Below are 14,510 nucleotides of genomic sequence, written 5' to 3' on the forward strand. Positions count from 1 at the left end.
GGGAATTCTGTATCAAGGCTATCACGTAGAAATCCTGAGTTTCCAGCCTGCCCTACAGATTTGGGACCTACCAGCTCCTACAATCACACGAGCCAATTCATTGAAATAACTCAGGTAGCGCTACTGGTAAAGAATCCACTTACCAACGCAAGCGAAGCAAGAAACACAAGTTTGATCCCTGAGTTGGGAAGATCCCCTAGAGTAGGAAATGGCAACCCACTCCAGTATTCTTGCCTGGGAAATCCCATGGACAGAGAGGAGCCTGGTGGGCTATAGTCCGCAGGGTCACAGAGTCAGATGTGACTGAGCGTGCGCGCGCATGCACGCGCACACACACACACACACACACACACACATCCTCCTGGTATACTCTGTCTCTCTGGAGAGCCTTACCCACACAGTTCCCCTGTCTGATCAACGTTCCTTCCCTCTCCCTGCCATTTTACCGAGGCACTAGTGTGTCACACAGCTGCTCAGATCTAATTTCTAACAGGGGGCCAAGCTGAGCAAAAACTGAGTGCTGGTGTGAACAGCTCACACTAAGCAGAACTGACGGTTTATGCATTTATTCAACAAATATTTACTTGCATTCCATGTGTGCAGCAGAATGCTTAGAAAGCATCAAAAAGTGAGCTGAGGAGAAGACAATCCTGAATTGACTAAACTGGGGGAGACCTGGTTAGAACAAGTCTGAGATGAAGTGTGCAGAGTCTGAGACAAAAGAGGTTGTCAGAAACAGCTAATACCAAAGGGGAGCCCAGCAGAGTTCACTGTGAGTGCTGCTGTCTAAAATTATTTTACATAGAGAACCTCTCTCTGACACAATAAGTGTTAAGCTGATGAAATTAAAGTTGAATACTGGGTGTTTATTACTTTATAAATTTTTCTCTAACTGTTAGTTCTCTGTGAGCAAAAATATGATTCATTTAATGTAGTTTATAATCTATAATGACCCAGTCTCTTAGCTCTGTATCAAGGTCACTTGAGTTGTGAGTGATAGTTACCAAAAAAGTGAGCGTCTGGTGAAAATCAAACCTGTGTGCAAAAATAAAAATAGTTAACACAAGTTATAAATGCGTAGTTAGAAATTCTTCAGAACCTTTCAAAATAACAGGTGGTGGTAGGTATATCTCAAGTCTAAAGATAATCAGAAGTAACTTGTGCCTGTCCAGCAATCTCAGATTATCTAGGTTCTTTCTTGAACATGGATCATCACGAGTTGACTGTGGGATATTTTCCTTCCTCTCAACCTTGGGGTATAATCTATTTCTGCCAGGCATATCCAGGATCAGAATCAGAAGACTGTTTTGCTCTTCGACCTCTACTCCCTGCCACTCAGAGGCTGGCTTTGGCATTGGTTATTGTCAATCTCTCCTGCTTATTAAAACCCCCTCTCTGTTCCTAATCACCATTCTCTCCTGCTGTGCTTCCTGTCTCTTTGATTATTGCCTTCTTTACCATTTCTCTTGATTCTTCTCTCTGTTTGCCACTTAAATGTCTGTGGTCCTTTTCTATTCTCACTCTCCCAATTCTCTGACTGGATAATCTCACCTGCTCCCAAATCTATAAATCTAACCCTGACTGCTCTCCTGAATTCCGGAAGCATATTTTAAAAACATTACTAAGTTGTCTCCAGAACTTCCCAGGTGGCTTAGTGATAAAGAATCCGCCTGCTCGTGTGGGAGCCACAGGAGACACAGGTTCGATCCCTGAGTCAGGAGGATCCCTGGAGGAGGAAATGACAACCCTCCAGTATCATCTATTCATTATATATCATTATTCACTTACATCATTATATCTAGAATAATGCCATGGACAGAGGAGCCTGACAGGCTACAATCCACGGAGTCACGAAGAGTCAGACATGACTGAGCAGCTGGGCACACACGAGCCATCTCCATATGGATATCTCACGGGCACCTCAAAAATGGGGACTCACACAAACCGCATTTGGCATGTTCCTCCCTCCTCCCCTCTGCCCCCTCTCAGGTCGCAGCGTCTGCATCCAGCCACCTGAGCCGCCCTGCACTTGTCTTTCCTCGAACGCCCATTTGGTCCACTCACGTCCTAAGCAGTCTTCACAGATACTGTCTATTCCTGCCCACTCTGCCTTGGTTCAGGCTCTCCTCATCTCTAACATCAACTGCTGCATTCCAGTGGCCTGTATCCTCCTTGAAGGCAGGTGTTTCTATTTTTTAGACTTTTTAAAAGTACCCTCTTTATTTTTATTTCTGGCTGTGCTGGGTCTTTGCCGCTGCACGTGGGCTTTCTCTGGCTGTGGTAAGAGGGTCTACGCTCTAGCTGCGATGTGCAGGGTTCCTGGTGCGGTAGCCCCTCTTGTGGAATACAGGCTTTAGGGCACTCAGGCTTCAGTACTTGCAGCACACAGGCTCAGTAATTGTGTTGCAAGGGCTTATTTGCCCCGAGGCACGTGGAATCTTTCTGGAGCAGGGATCATTGAGCCTGTGTCTCCTGCATAGGCTGGCAGATTCTTTGCTGAGCCACCTGGGAAGCCCCAATATCATATGGTATTAGACTATGCATTTTTATGGGATGATTTTTGGTGTGGAAAATGTCATCATCCTAAACAGGCAGCATTTACTTGAAAAGTATAGAAGGAAGAAAGGAAAGAGGGGAGAAGTGTGAGGGATCTTGTAATTCTGTGAGCAATGAGCACCACTTCCCTTTGTGGCTCACGGCCAAGCATCACTGACTCCCAGGAACCTGGTTTCTGTCAGGAGGTCCAGTATTCTAGGCAGCAGGATGAGTGACCTGAATTGATTTCTTCTTTTTCTTTCTGACCTTTATCCTGTTGGTCTGAGGACAAAAAGTGAGTGAAAGCAGATGTTGGGGCAGCTCAGATCCATCAACAGGTCAGGCCTTGCCATAGCTGCCACCTGAACCCTTACTCCCTCCCGCCCTGATGCCTGTGCATCCCACAGGCAGAAAAGCACGCTCCTAAGAAGGCCTCAGAACCCCTGACCCAGGCCAGATGAGCTTCCAGGTCAAACATAGAGGGCCCAGCCTTTAGAATCTGGAGTGTCCCCATGTACTCCACAGATGGGAGTCCAGTGACTGGGGACATCAGAAGTTCAGGACTCTCTTCATTTCCTTAGCATATTAGCTTATTTCTTATTGAGAAGTTCAGTATGTAACATAGCAGTTTAACCCCAAGGGCATTTTGCAGTCCAAGGGGTTTCACAGAATTGTGCATTTTGTAGTCCAGCGTTTTATAGAACTGATGCATTCTATAAGCTCCCAAATATCTGTGAATGGGAGGGAGAAGAGCACAGAAAATCAAAAACATTCATATTTGATGTTAGAGTATGTCATGTAGTTTTCTCTCTCTTATTTTTCTATAGCAGCAATTTGCCTAATGATGTTTTGCTCAGATTAATATTAAAGTAAGTTTGTATGCCTCAAGCACACACTGACTGTTGGAGAAAGGCCTCACCACAGCATGCCAGAAGCCAACCTGGGGTTTGACGTTTGGCACATAGAGCCCCAAAATGGATAATCAAGTTTAAAAAATTCAGCATCGATATATTCAAGGAGGTTAGGTGCATGTCCAGGATATTTGTGTGTTGACTAACATCATCTGATGCCTCGTTATTCATGAAGCACTTTCACAATCTCTGGTTTACTACAGCAACCCCCCGAGGCAGACAGTAGAATTCTTGTTTCACACAGAAGGATTCTGAGGTCAGTGGTGGCCAGTGGTGCAGGGGAAAGAAGAAAGATGGGGCAATGGTGAGGGTGCACGGAACCCAGGTTTTCAGTCTCCAAGTCCACACACTTGCAATGATCTGTCTTTATGGTATAGGAGGTATATTTCCTTGTGTTAGGTGATCTTTCATGATCCTTTCTAATCTGATGATACTATCTATGAACCCATGTAGTACCCTGAACCAGCCAGCGCATCTAAGGCTCCCTTGAAAAATGTGAGTTAGTGAGATTTCCCTGATGGTCCAGTGGTTAAGAATCTGCCTGCCCATGCAGGAGACATGGGTTCGATCCCTGGTCTGGAAACTAAGATCCCACATGGCTCGGGCAACTAAGCCCATGAGCCACAACTATTGAGCCTGCAGGCCACAGCTGGAGAGTAGCGCCAACTCACCACAACTAAAGAAAGCCCACATGCCCCAAGCAAGTGCCCATGTGCCGCAACCAGGACCACCAAAAATAGGTAAACAAATAAATAAGTTTTTAGAAAATATGAGTTAATTATTTTTCCCTGTGATGTCCTGCTCCATCTTTGAATGACGAATGTGAAAGTTTGACACTTTGTTCTTTTTCTCTTCTTAACCCTTGGCAAGAATCGTCTCTCTAAAGAAAAGTTAAAAAAAAAAAAAAAGCAAACAGTGATTAAACTTAAAAATGAGCAAGAAATAAATGTCAACATTAAATTAACACCTGGCATTTTTTCTGGATGTATTAGTCGTTTTTCAAGAAGGTCTGTTTCATCTCAGAAAGACTGTCTAGGAAAATGGAGAATAATACTTAGTAAACCAATGAATCATTTCTAATACTGCTTAATACTCTGTTATAAGAAAATAGAAAATGAATAAAGTTCTATTCCTTAAAACTAAGTAACCTGATAGCCCATATAATGGAAGTATATGGTTCTCTGGATGTATGATCACATTACTATTGGTTACTTATAGAGTGCTTCTCTCTCAAGAAGCTCAAGGATTTTATCAATGTTACTATAGTAATTCTCACATCCCCACTTCATGTTGATTGCGGTATTCCACTTTCTGGAAGAAGAAAACAGCATGCAGAGAAGCAGAGTGGTTCACCAAAGATCACTCAGAAAGTCAAGGTCAGAACCAGGTTTAGAACTTAGGTCTTCTTGTGACAGATTTCCAATCAGCAAAGTGAAAATAGATATACCAGCATCTGGATTATAAAGGCAACAACCCCATCTGGGTGTTTCAAGTGAAGAGGGATTAATTGCTTACTTCTTTTTTCCTCTTAGAGTCAGAGGTGGGAAGTGCATGCTAAACCAGAATATCAAGACAGTCCACTGCAGACACACTGAGGGAGTTATCCATGGGTTCCTGGGGTGGACCGAGAATCTCCTCCCTCTGCTTCTTCCAGAAGGATTCATGGAGACTGCATCTGTCTTATCTGTTTCTTCAGCCCTAAAGAGTGTTTTATTGACCACTGATGACACCTGGTAGTGGAAAGAAACCTCTATATCAGTGGCCATTTAGTTCTACAGACTGGCAAGGCCACATGGAGGACAGGATGAGCCTCTGTCATTGGTTCTGCTGGAGAGGGAAGAGTGCTGCTGGAGGGAGAGAAGCAACAGCATTGATGTCCCAAGTCTGTGTGTCAGGAAGTGGAGGGTGCCCAGCCCTCACACAGGCACAGGAGAGCCCACTGCACATCTGAGCCACTCTGTCTTGACTCCTTTGGGAAGGCTGAGGTGGAACTGAGTTCCAAAGCTTGCAATTACCAGCTTCTAAGAGCCAGCCTTCCAGAAGAGAGCCTGGTATTACCCTAATCACTTCCTGGGGGAGCCCTGGGGAAACTCTCATGATTCATGTATTATAACCCACAAAAACTCTAGGAGTTATAGAAAGGGAATGTGGCCAGATGGAATTCTCCCTCCAAGGATCGTTAGCATGTGCTACTACGGGACGGAAAATTGGATTTCTTGTCCATGAGAGAGGACTATAAAAGGTAGTTCCCTCTTTCCTCACACACCCCCACCTCTCTCACGCATGGCTCCCATTAGACAGTTGTTGCTCAGTTGCTAAGTCATGTCCGACTCTTTGCGACCCCATGGACTACCCTGCCAGGCTCCTCTGGCCATGGGATTTCCCAGTCTAGAGTACTGGAGGAGGTTGCCATGCCCTCCTCCAGGGGATCTTTTCCACCCAGGGATCGAACCTGCGTCTCCTGCATTGGCAGGTGGATTCTTTACCTCTGATCCACCAGGGAGGCCCATTAGACAGAGGGGGGAGCCATCACTTACTTATGTAGCACTTACTGTGTGTTAAAACAGTGCAAGAGGTAGGTTTTATGATTACCCCTGTGTTACAGAAGAAGACTTGGAGACCTAGAGAGCTTACATAACTCGCCCAGAATCCCATAATTGTGTATGGTACAGCCAGGATTCAGTCCTGGGCAGGCTGACTCCAGAGTCTGCGTGTTAATTCATTACCTGTCCTGCACTACCTGGTCCCAATGTCCTTATGCATTTGGCTCCAGACTCTGGGCAAGCAATTACTTTCTTACTATAACGTCATTTCTTCCAGTAAATGTGCAATGAAGTATCAGTGAGGTTATGGATTTTTTTAAGGATAAGAAGAATTTTCACCAGGCAAGAGGAGATTAGTTCCACTCGGTAACTCCGTGAACAGCTCCACTGCTGATATTCAAAGAGCCTTGCCACTCAGGGATTGTAGTCATTTGGTGACCAGCCCCGTCTCGCTCACCATCCGACAGCATCCGTGATGCTGGCTCTGACGTGGTCTGTCTGAAGCACAGTACAGAAATCAAGGAACCAGTTCCCATTTTGGTGCCATCTAATTTGCAGCCCCATTTACAGGGCTTGGCTTGACCTAGACATTTGGGGCATAGATTCTGTATCACCAGTTATCTACCTTCAACGTGGTTGTCTTCACCAGAAAGAATAGGCCCAAACTGTAGTCAACAGAGACATGTATAAATCAATAAGAGAGTCCCCAAAGAGGATGGTTTGTCGCTCACTCACTCAGTCATGTCCGATTCTTTTCAACCCCATGGACTGCTGCACACCAGGCTTCCCTGTTCCTCACCAACTCCCAGAGCTTGCTCAAACTAATGTCCATTGAATAGGTAATGCTATCCAACCGTCTCATCCTCTGTCACCCCCTTCTCCTGCCTTCAATCTTTCCCAACATCAGGGTCTTTTCCAATGAGTCAGTTCTTCACATCAGGTGGCCAAAGCACTGGGGTTTCCGCTTTAGCATCAGTCCTTCCAATGAATATTCAGGGTTAATTTCCTTTAGGATTGACTGGGTTGATCTCCTTGCTGTCCAAGGGACTCTCAAGAGTCTTAAATGATGATGGGTATGAATAAATAATGTTTAGAGCACTTTAAGGGGGCGAGACTGAGTAGGCTGGGATTCTGTTGGCATTGGGGAGAAGGCGCAGGATTAATTAGGGAGTTTATTGAAGCAAATTGTAAAGATACAACGGAGAGGAAGATGCGATACAGCTGCTGTTTGAAAGAAGGAGAGCATGGTATCCCTATGGCACAGCTTGACAAATGAGCTCCAGAGAAATTGAAACCATCACCAGTGATGTGAGCATGGCGCTTAACCTCCCTGGGTCCCATTTCTTCCATCTGTCAATATGGAGAACTGAGTACTGAAATCCAAAGAACACAGTGAAGCATTCTGAGATCTGAAGAAAAGCGTCACCATCATATATCCATGTATCTATTGGGTTAAGGAAAACCTGTTATTAGGAAGAAATGCCAGTGGCATATGACTCCTGATCTACCCCCAGCACCAGGAACTCAGATGTCTGTTGGGAAGGAAGCAAACGAAAGCATCCACATAGAAAAAAAAACGGGAGGCGTTCAGAGCCTTGCAAGTAACATACTTCTCTTTGGCATCATAAAAACAGCTTGGGCTCAGTCCAAGCCTAGTCTGTGCAAGCCCAGACCCACATCTCAAATGACTGCCCATTCCCTGCTTTTCTGGTTGGCGTCAGTCAGTCACACGTGGAATCAGATGTTGCCTTGCCAACGTGACTGATATGTTTCCAGGGGAGCTCTGTTTATGTCTTGATCCTTGTTTGTGTGATGCTCTATGTTTTATAACTTAAGTCTCCAGGAATTTTTCCCATGGCTGTGCATCATTTCTTATCACCCATAACCAAATATGGCAGCTTTAAATAGTGCTGTCATTTTCCTCAATTTCATTCATTGTGATATAATCAGGGATAGATTTCTGACATTGAGCATCTAATGGGGTTTCAGATTCAGAGAGTAACAATGAAAGAATTTTTTTCTCCTGGATATCTCTCAGTTGGGAGACACAGAGTGAAGTAGTCATGAGCGACAGGTGTAGAATTCATGTACATTTGCCCAGAGAAGCTCCAGGGGATAGAAGGACCCCAAGAGAGGCCCAAACTAGTGATTTTCTGCAGCAGGTGTGTAGATGTAATGAGCATCTTCACCCCCTTTTAGACTCATGCTGTCCCTTCCTGCCTCTGCACTGGCTCTTCGGATGATGGTGAAGGCATGGTTAGTCCATGATGGACACAAGAATGACTAACGAGGGACTCCAATTCCGCTGTCTTGCGTCCTTCTTCCTGTTACACAATTTACATAGTGATAGGGCCGTACATACTCAAATGGTCTTCTCCCTGTTTCTCTCCTGTTCCCCTGGTCACTGGGCTTTGTCCTTCAAGCTGTTTTATTTTCCCAGTCACCTGAGTGTTCTCTGCAGCTCAACATGAACACACATGAGGCAGAAAAATTGCAGTTGGTATCAGAGGGCAGTTCCCTGGTCTAAGCCACATTGGGAGAGAAATCCAATTTCAGACAGACCACCCCAGGGGGCACTGTCACACTGATGAAGGACTTCAGGATCCAAGAACCAGTGCCCCACTGGCAGAGGGTAAGCTCTGACTTCTTCACTCTGTACCCTCTGGACTGTGTCCTCAGTGGGAGAATAAAATTATACTCCCAAGTGCTTTGGGAATTTGTCTATTGGCTCACTGGGAAGGGATGGAGAACTCACCAGAAGAGCAGCTGAAAATCAGCCACAATTGGGGTTTGTGCAGATACAACAGGGCCTTGCAGCATTGTCTCCCCTGCTCCTTAGATGCTGCCTTGGGAGCAGCTGTTGTTAGCTGCAGTTTCTCAGCATTATCTCATGGTCTGGCTGTCCCTGGATAACAAAAGCCCAGAAAGCTGATTGAGATTAGCTCAGTATTGGCATAGATAGCTCCCCTTGTAGTGTCTGGGAACCCCAGTACAAAATGACATACCTTGATACTGACAGCAGGTTGTGCCATGACTGATATGTCCTTGAACTTGAAAGTTTACCTGTTCATAGCACTCCTGAGCTTAACACTGATTTTCTATCCTATCCGTGGACCTCGTAGATTCCTGGAATCATAAAGTCATATCATTTTCGATTTAGAATGGTCTTTAGGGAGCATCTGTTCCAGCGGTTTCATAGTAAGTGGAAGAAGCAAGCCTGGTTCAAGGCCAGGGCAGCAGTGGGAGCTGTAGAGTGGGGCCCTGTCTTGAGTGAACAGCCACCACTCAGCTCCAGCTGGTTGAGAATTGGGCCCAATGTGGCCAGATCATCCATTTTTAAAGCCAGAATCTGGATTTTTCTGGAAACATCCTAGTCACTTAATGTTGACAGCTTATCAAAATGAGTAAACACTACAAGTCAACAAGCAAGTGGTCTGTGGGCTGCAGGTCACTAGGGTATCACCTTTGATCTAGATCAGCTCCAGTGGAGTCTGGAGAGGGGTGTGCACTTGCCTGAGACCACACTGCTAAAGACCAGGAGCAGATTCTGAAATTCCTTCCTTCTCGTTCCGTCTCACTTTCCTGCAGAAAATGCCCCCCTGCCTCTGCCAGAGTGTGGTCCCCAGCTTTCTGGCTGGTTCTTGGCTCCATCCTTTGGCTCCCATGACTGCCTGGCCTAGGAACAACCATGTTTTTCTGCAGTATCGTGGGCTGCATCAGATGCCCTGGGCTTTGTGTCAGCAAGCGTGCATTTGAGTCCCAGTTCTTCCACTGATGAGCTGTCTAACTTTGGATACATCTCTCGAATGCCCTAGGGCTTTGATTTCTTTCCGAATACAATGAAAATAAGAATCTGGGCGCTACACAGCATCCAGTTTGAGGTTTACCTGAGAAGGTCTCATTGTATGTGAGATCACCCTGCAAACCAAAAACCAAGCATGCCTATCAAATTAGCATCCTCGTAAGAAAGACGTGAGTGGCAGAGAGGGGGCTACATGTCCTTGGACATCAACAGCTCAAAGGTGCTTCAGAGCCTATCCACGCTGCCCCTGGAGGACATGGGGACGCATATAACGGACACTGAGTGCTGTGCTATTGCCCAGCACAGAGCCTCCTTCATCCTAGGAAGTGATGAGGCCCTGGGCCGTTCTTTAGTTTCATCTACTGAGTTAAGGGCTATGTAGATGTTTCAGAGCAGACCCCTCTACACCTTCGGCCCCTGTGTCATTTAAACCAATCACCCATAACCCAAGGCAGTGCAGTCTGGGCCCATTCCCAGCTCACCAACCCCTCTGCCCTCCCCTGCCCAATGGCTGTGCTAACTGAATGCATACATGAATCTCGTTTCTGTCTCCGTTTCCAGGGACGCAGACCCGGCTATTTCTCCTTCCTGGACCCATTTTCTCCGGGCGTCTGGCTCTTCATGCTTCTAGCCTATCTGGCCGTCAGCTGCGTCCTCTTCCTCGTGGCTCGGTACTGGCTTCTCCCCTTCCCTGTCCTCACACCGCCATCTCGTGTCCACCTCTGGGAACTGCACGGGCAGGGGTGGGAGTAGGAGGGGGCGGCCTTGGTCCCAAACCAGAGGAATGGGAGGCGGGCTCAGGACCCGAGCCACTTGGCCCGGCTGTCAGCTGGGCACTGCCCGTCCATCCATCTATGTGCCCGTCCCCTGATATGCACAACATAGACAGGCGAGCTTGTCCGAATTTGTGCCCCTTGCCTCTTACCCCTCTCATTCCCCAGTCTCCAGCCCCCTGCCTTGGGAGAGAGAGGAGGGGAGGAAGGTGGTGGGAAGATTACTCTGATTAAGTGTTCTGCCTTTGGCTGCCCTGGCATCTGTCCTCGCCAGGACCTGCCACAAAGTGCTGAGTGACAGGAAACAGAGGCTGCAAATCCGGAGTTGGGAACCGGCAGCCTCAGTGACACAGGCAAGGGAGACGGCCTCCTCTGCAGAGGGCCTGGCCCTTCCCCAGCCCGGTCTGTCTGTGAAAACACAGCTGCCTTGTTGAATGGAGACCGTGCAGGGAGGCTGGCAGCAGCAGGGCAGGATGGAGAGCAGTGTTGGCAAGCAGCGCTGAGTTGAGACACATGGTCCAGATCCAGGGTCGGGGAGGACAAGAAACCCATCCCCCATCTCCCTGGACACGAGAGAGTGTCCCTGAGCCCAGGAAGAAGCCAAGGAGCATCCCAAGAGGATGCGCAGAGAGGGTCATTTCTCTCTGAGGCTAAGTTGGGCTTCAGAAGAGCCCACTTACTATCCAGAGGCAGAGCCAGCTCCCGTGGTTCAGGGTCATTCATACAGAGCCCTGCTTCCTGCTCAGAACTCAGCTGATCACCTCAGGGGAGCCAAGACCCACTCAGATTGAGAGTCTAGGGGGCTGACAGTGGCTCTGGTCCAGCTGTCTGCTCTCCTCTGCCTTGGGGCTACAGGGGCAGCGCTGGCCTATTCTGAGGTGAATGGTCCACCTCTATGAGGTGGGGTCTTCCCCAGAAGCACGTTTATTCATTGCTCAAGGGGAGCCTGTGCTCCCTCCAGCTAGAAGATGGAACTCCCAGGAGGGAGGGGATGCGTGTATAATTATGGGTGATTTCCATCACTGGGCTTCCCTGGAGGCTCAAAGGTTAAAGCATCCACCTGGAATGTGGGAGACCTGGTTTCTTCGATCCCTGGGTAGGGAAGATCCCCTGGAGAAGGAAATGGCAACCCACTCCAGTACTCTTGCCTGGAGAATCCCATGGAGGGAGGAGCCTGGTAGGTAGGCTACAGTCCATGGGGTCGCAAAGAGTCGGACACAACTGAGCATCTTCACTCACTCACTCATTCACAGAGGAGACCAGCCTTCCCTGGTGGCTCAGGTGGTAAAGAATCCTCCGCTTGCAATGCATGAGACCCAGGTTCGATCCCTGGGTCGGGAAGATCCCCTGGAAAAGGAAATAGCTACCAACTCCAGTATTCTTGCCTAGAGAATCCCATGAACAGAGAAGCTTGGTGGGCTACGTTGGTGGGCTCTCAAAGCACAACCAAACAACTAACAGACACACACATACACACACACACAGACACACACACACACCAGGAACCAACACAACATTGTAAAGCAATTTCCCCCCAGTTAAAAATGAATTTTAAAAAATGAAAATGGAGCCCCAAGGATCTTCGGAGTACAAACCCCTAGGGCAGTTCCCTACCTGCCCAAGAGGCATGGCATCACCCACTCCATGCCTCTTCCAGTGGAGATCAAAGCCAGGTTCAGGAAGTCGTTCCCGACCCCTGAGACCCAGCCAAAGGGGGAAAGGCCTTGCTTACAACCTGGTCATCATCACAGGGTGCTGCGTGTGCCGCTTGGTGCCACCTACCCTCCTTGGGCCTGTAGCCATGCCCACTGTCAAGAATCTGTTGTCAGTGTCGACTGGCAAGGCGCGGGAGCTGGCACGCCATCTGACACGTCCCCTCTGCACTTCGCTGGGCTGTCTGCGGCTGCTCACTGGAAGCTGTCTGCCTGAGTCTCGGCTCCGCTGCCCTGGAATTCTCTCTTGTCCCCTTTGATTGAGGCCCTGTGTGTAGAAAGTCATGGTTCTCAGGTGGCCTTGAGGGACTGGAAGTGGTATTAGGGCGTAGCTATCAGATACATACACACACACACACACACACACACACACACACACACACACAAGACTGCTTCACCCTGCCTTTCACAGCCTGAAACTTTTCAATCAGCCCTGGGGGCTTAGACAGTCCCTCTCTCCTGCCATCCACATTCATACACACACACTGGCCCCCCAGGATCCAGAATTAACAAAAAGATTAACCAAAAAATTGTACTAGAGGTCTGATCATACATCATATATATCATACAATATGTATATATATACACACACGCACACACACACACAGACATACAGGCCACTTGATATGAAGAGCTAGTTCATTGGGAAAGACCCTGATGCTGGGCAAGATTGAAGGCTGGAGGAGAAGGGGACAACAGAGGATGAGTTGGTTGGATGTCATCACTGATTCAATGGACATGAATTTGAGCAAACTCCAGGAGACAGTGAAGGACAGAGGAGCCTGGCATGCTACAGTCCAACATGGCCTTAGCAACTGAACAACAGCAGCAAAATACATATAATATCCTATATGAGTAATATCTGAGGGTAGGGTAATTTGGCCCAGGGCAATAGCTTTCAAACTGGGTTCCCGGGGACGTGGAGGCTCCTGGTAGGCGCGGACACGTGGAGGAGCGGTGAAGAGGCTAGGCACACAGAGCTCTGCGGCCTCAGCTCGTCTTCATTCAGGCCAGCTCCACTTCTCTCTCTCATGTATTGTACTTCTGGGTGAGATTTTAGAGGGAAAAGATGTTTGAAAGCCACTGCTCTATGGCAGCCGTTCCCAAGCCAGCTGATATCAGAGTCATTCAGGGAGCTTTAAAACAACTTGAATGTCTAAGTCAGATCATCTCAGAATCTCTAGGGATGAGGCCTCGGGAATCTGTAGTTCTGAAGCTCACATCCAACCACCCGTAGGCTTGGGAACCACTGGGGTGAAGCCCCACGGGTCCGATCCAGCCCCGCAGCCCCTGGAAGGAAGGAGGACGTATGGGGGCAGGGGCCAGAGATGGCACACTGGCCTTGTAATCAGCAACAAGTAGCAGCGAAGGAAATGTGAACCAGCCCTGCAGCACCTGCAGACTAGGCTGGGCGAAGGGACAGGAAGGCCGGGGAAGATGATGGCATCGCGTGAACACACAGACCTGCCCTTCTTGGCATATGTCCAGATGCGTCTCCCACATCAGAGCTGAAGGCTTTGTGTGGGAGGCATGCTAGGGAAGAGGGAGGGCATGTGTCTGATGGGCAGGAGGTTAGGGTATCAGAGACATCAGAGGTACTGCTGGGAGAGAGGCCAGCGTGAGGCTGTGAGGGACAGTCAAAGGAGCCTGTGTGCCTTGTCAACCCTATGTGCCCATCACACTCATCCAGGGAGCCCTGAGACATGCTGAGGCCCAGGCCATCCCTGGACAAATGAAATCAGAACCTCTGGGCATGGAATCCAGGTGTTGGCATTTTTTAAAAAGCTCCTGGGTGAGTCTGAAACACAGACACGGTTGAGAACCAGGGCTGGAGGGAACCACTGGGGTCAGTGGTTTGGAAAGTGTGGTCCCTGGACCAGTGGCATCCCCTTCTCCCAGGAACCTGCAGATTCGTAGGCCTCACCCAGACTTAGCGAATCAGACACTTCAGGGCTGGAGCCCAGCGATCCGTGTTTTCACAAGCCTTCTTGGTGATTCTGATGTCAGTTACATTTTGAGAATTTCCACTCTGGGCTGAGAGTTTTCAATCCACGGCTCTGTGGGGCCCTAGGGTTCTCTCTGTGGTCACTTCGGGGGAACAAAAAAGACAGAACAAGCAATTCCCAGCCACCCACCCCCATGACTTGATTTATTTTGAAAAAATTAAGATGTTTCTTTGATTAAAGAAAGTTCCAAAACTGCCAACATAGTCCAACAGAAGGGAGCTGGCTTGC

The 14,510-nt window shown here is 48.2% G+C and overlaps 1 protein-coding gene across 1 annotated transcript in view; it reads left to right on the forward strand.

Moving 5' to 3' along the window:
* Positions 1 to 14,510, forward strand: part of GRIK4 (glutamate ionotropic receptor kainate type subunit 4) — a 401,304-nt gene that overhangs the window by 354,698 nt on the left and 32,096 nt on the right. Inside the window, 1 exon segment of the mRNA XM_042232998.1 lies at positions 10,353 to 10,462. Coding sequence (XP_042088932.1) covers positions 10,353 to 10,462 — 110 coding nt within the window.

This window comes from Ovis aries, chromosome 15 (genome assembly GCF_016772045.2).
Source record: "Ovis aries strain OAR_USU_Benz2616 breed Rambouillet chromosome 15, ARS-UI_Ramb_v3.0, whole genome shotgun sequence".
NCBI classification, from domain to species: Eukaryota; Metazoa; Chordata; class Mammalia; order Artiodactyla; family Bovidae; genus Ovis; species Ovis aries.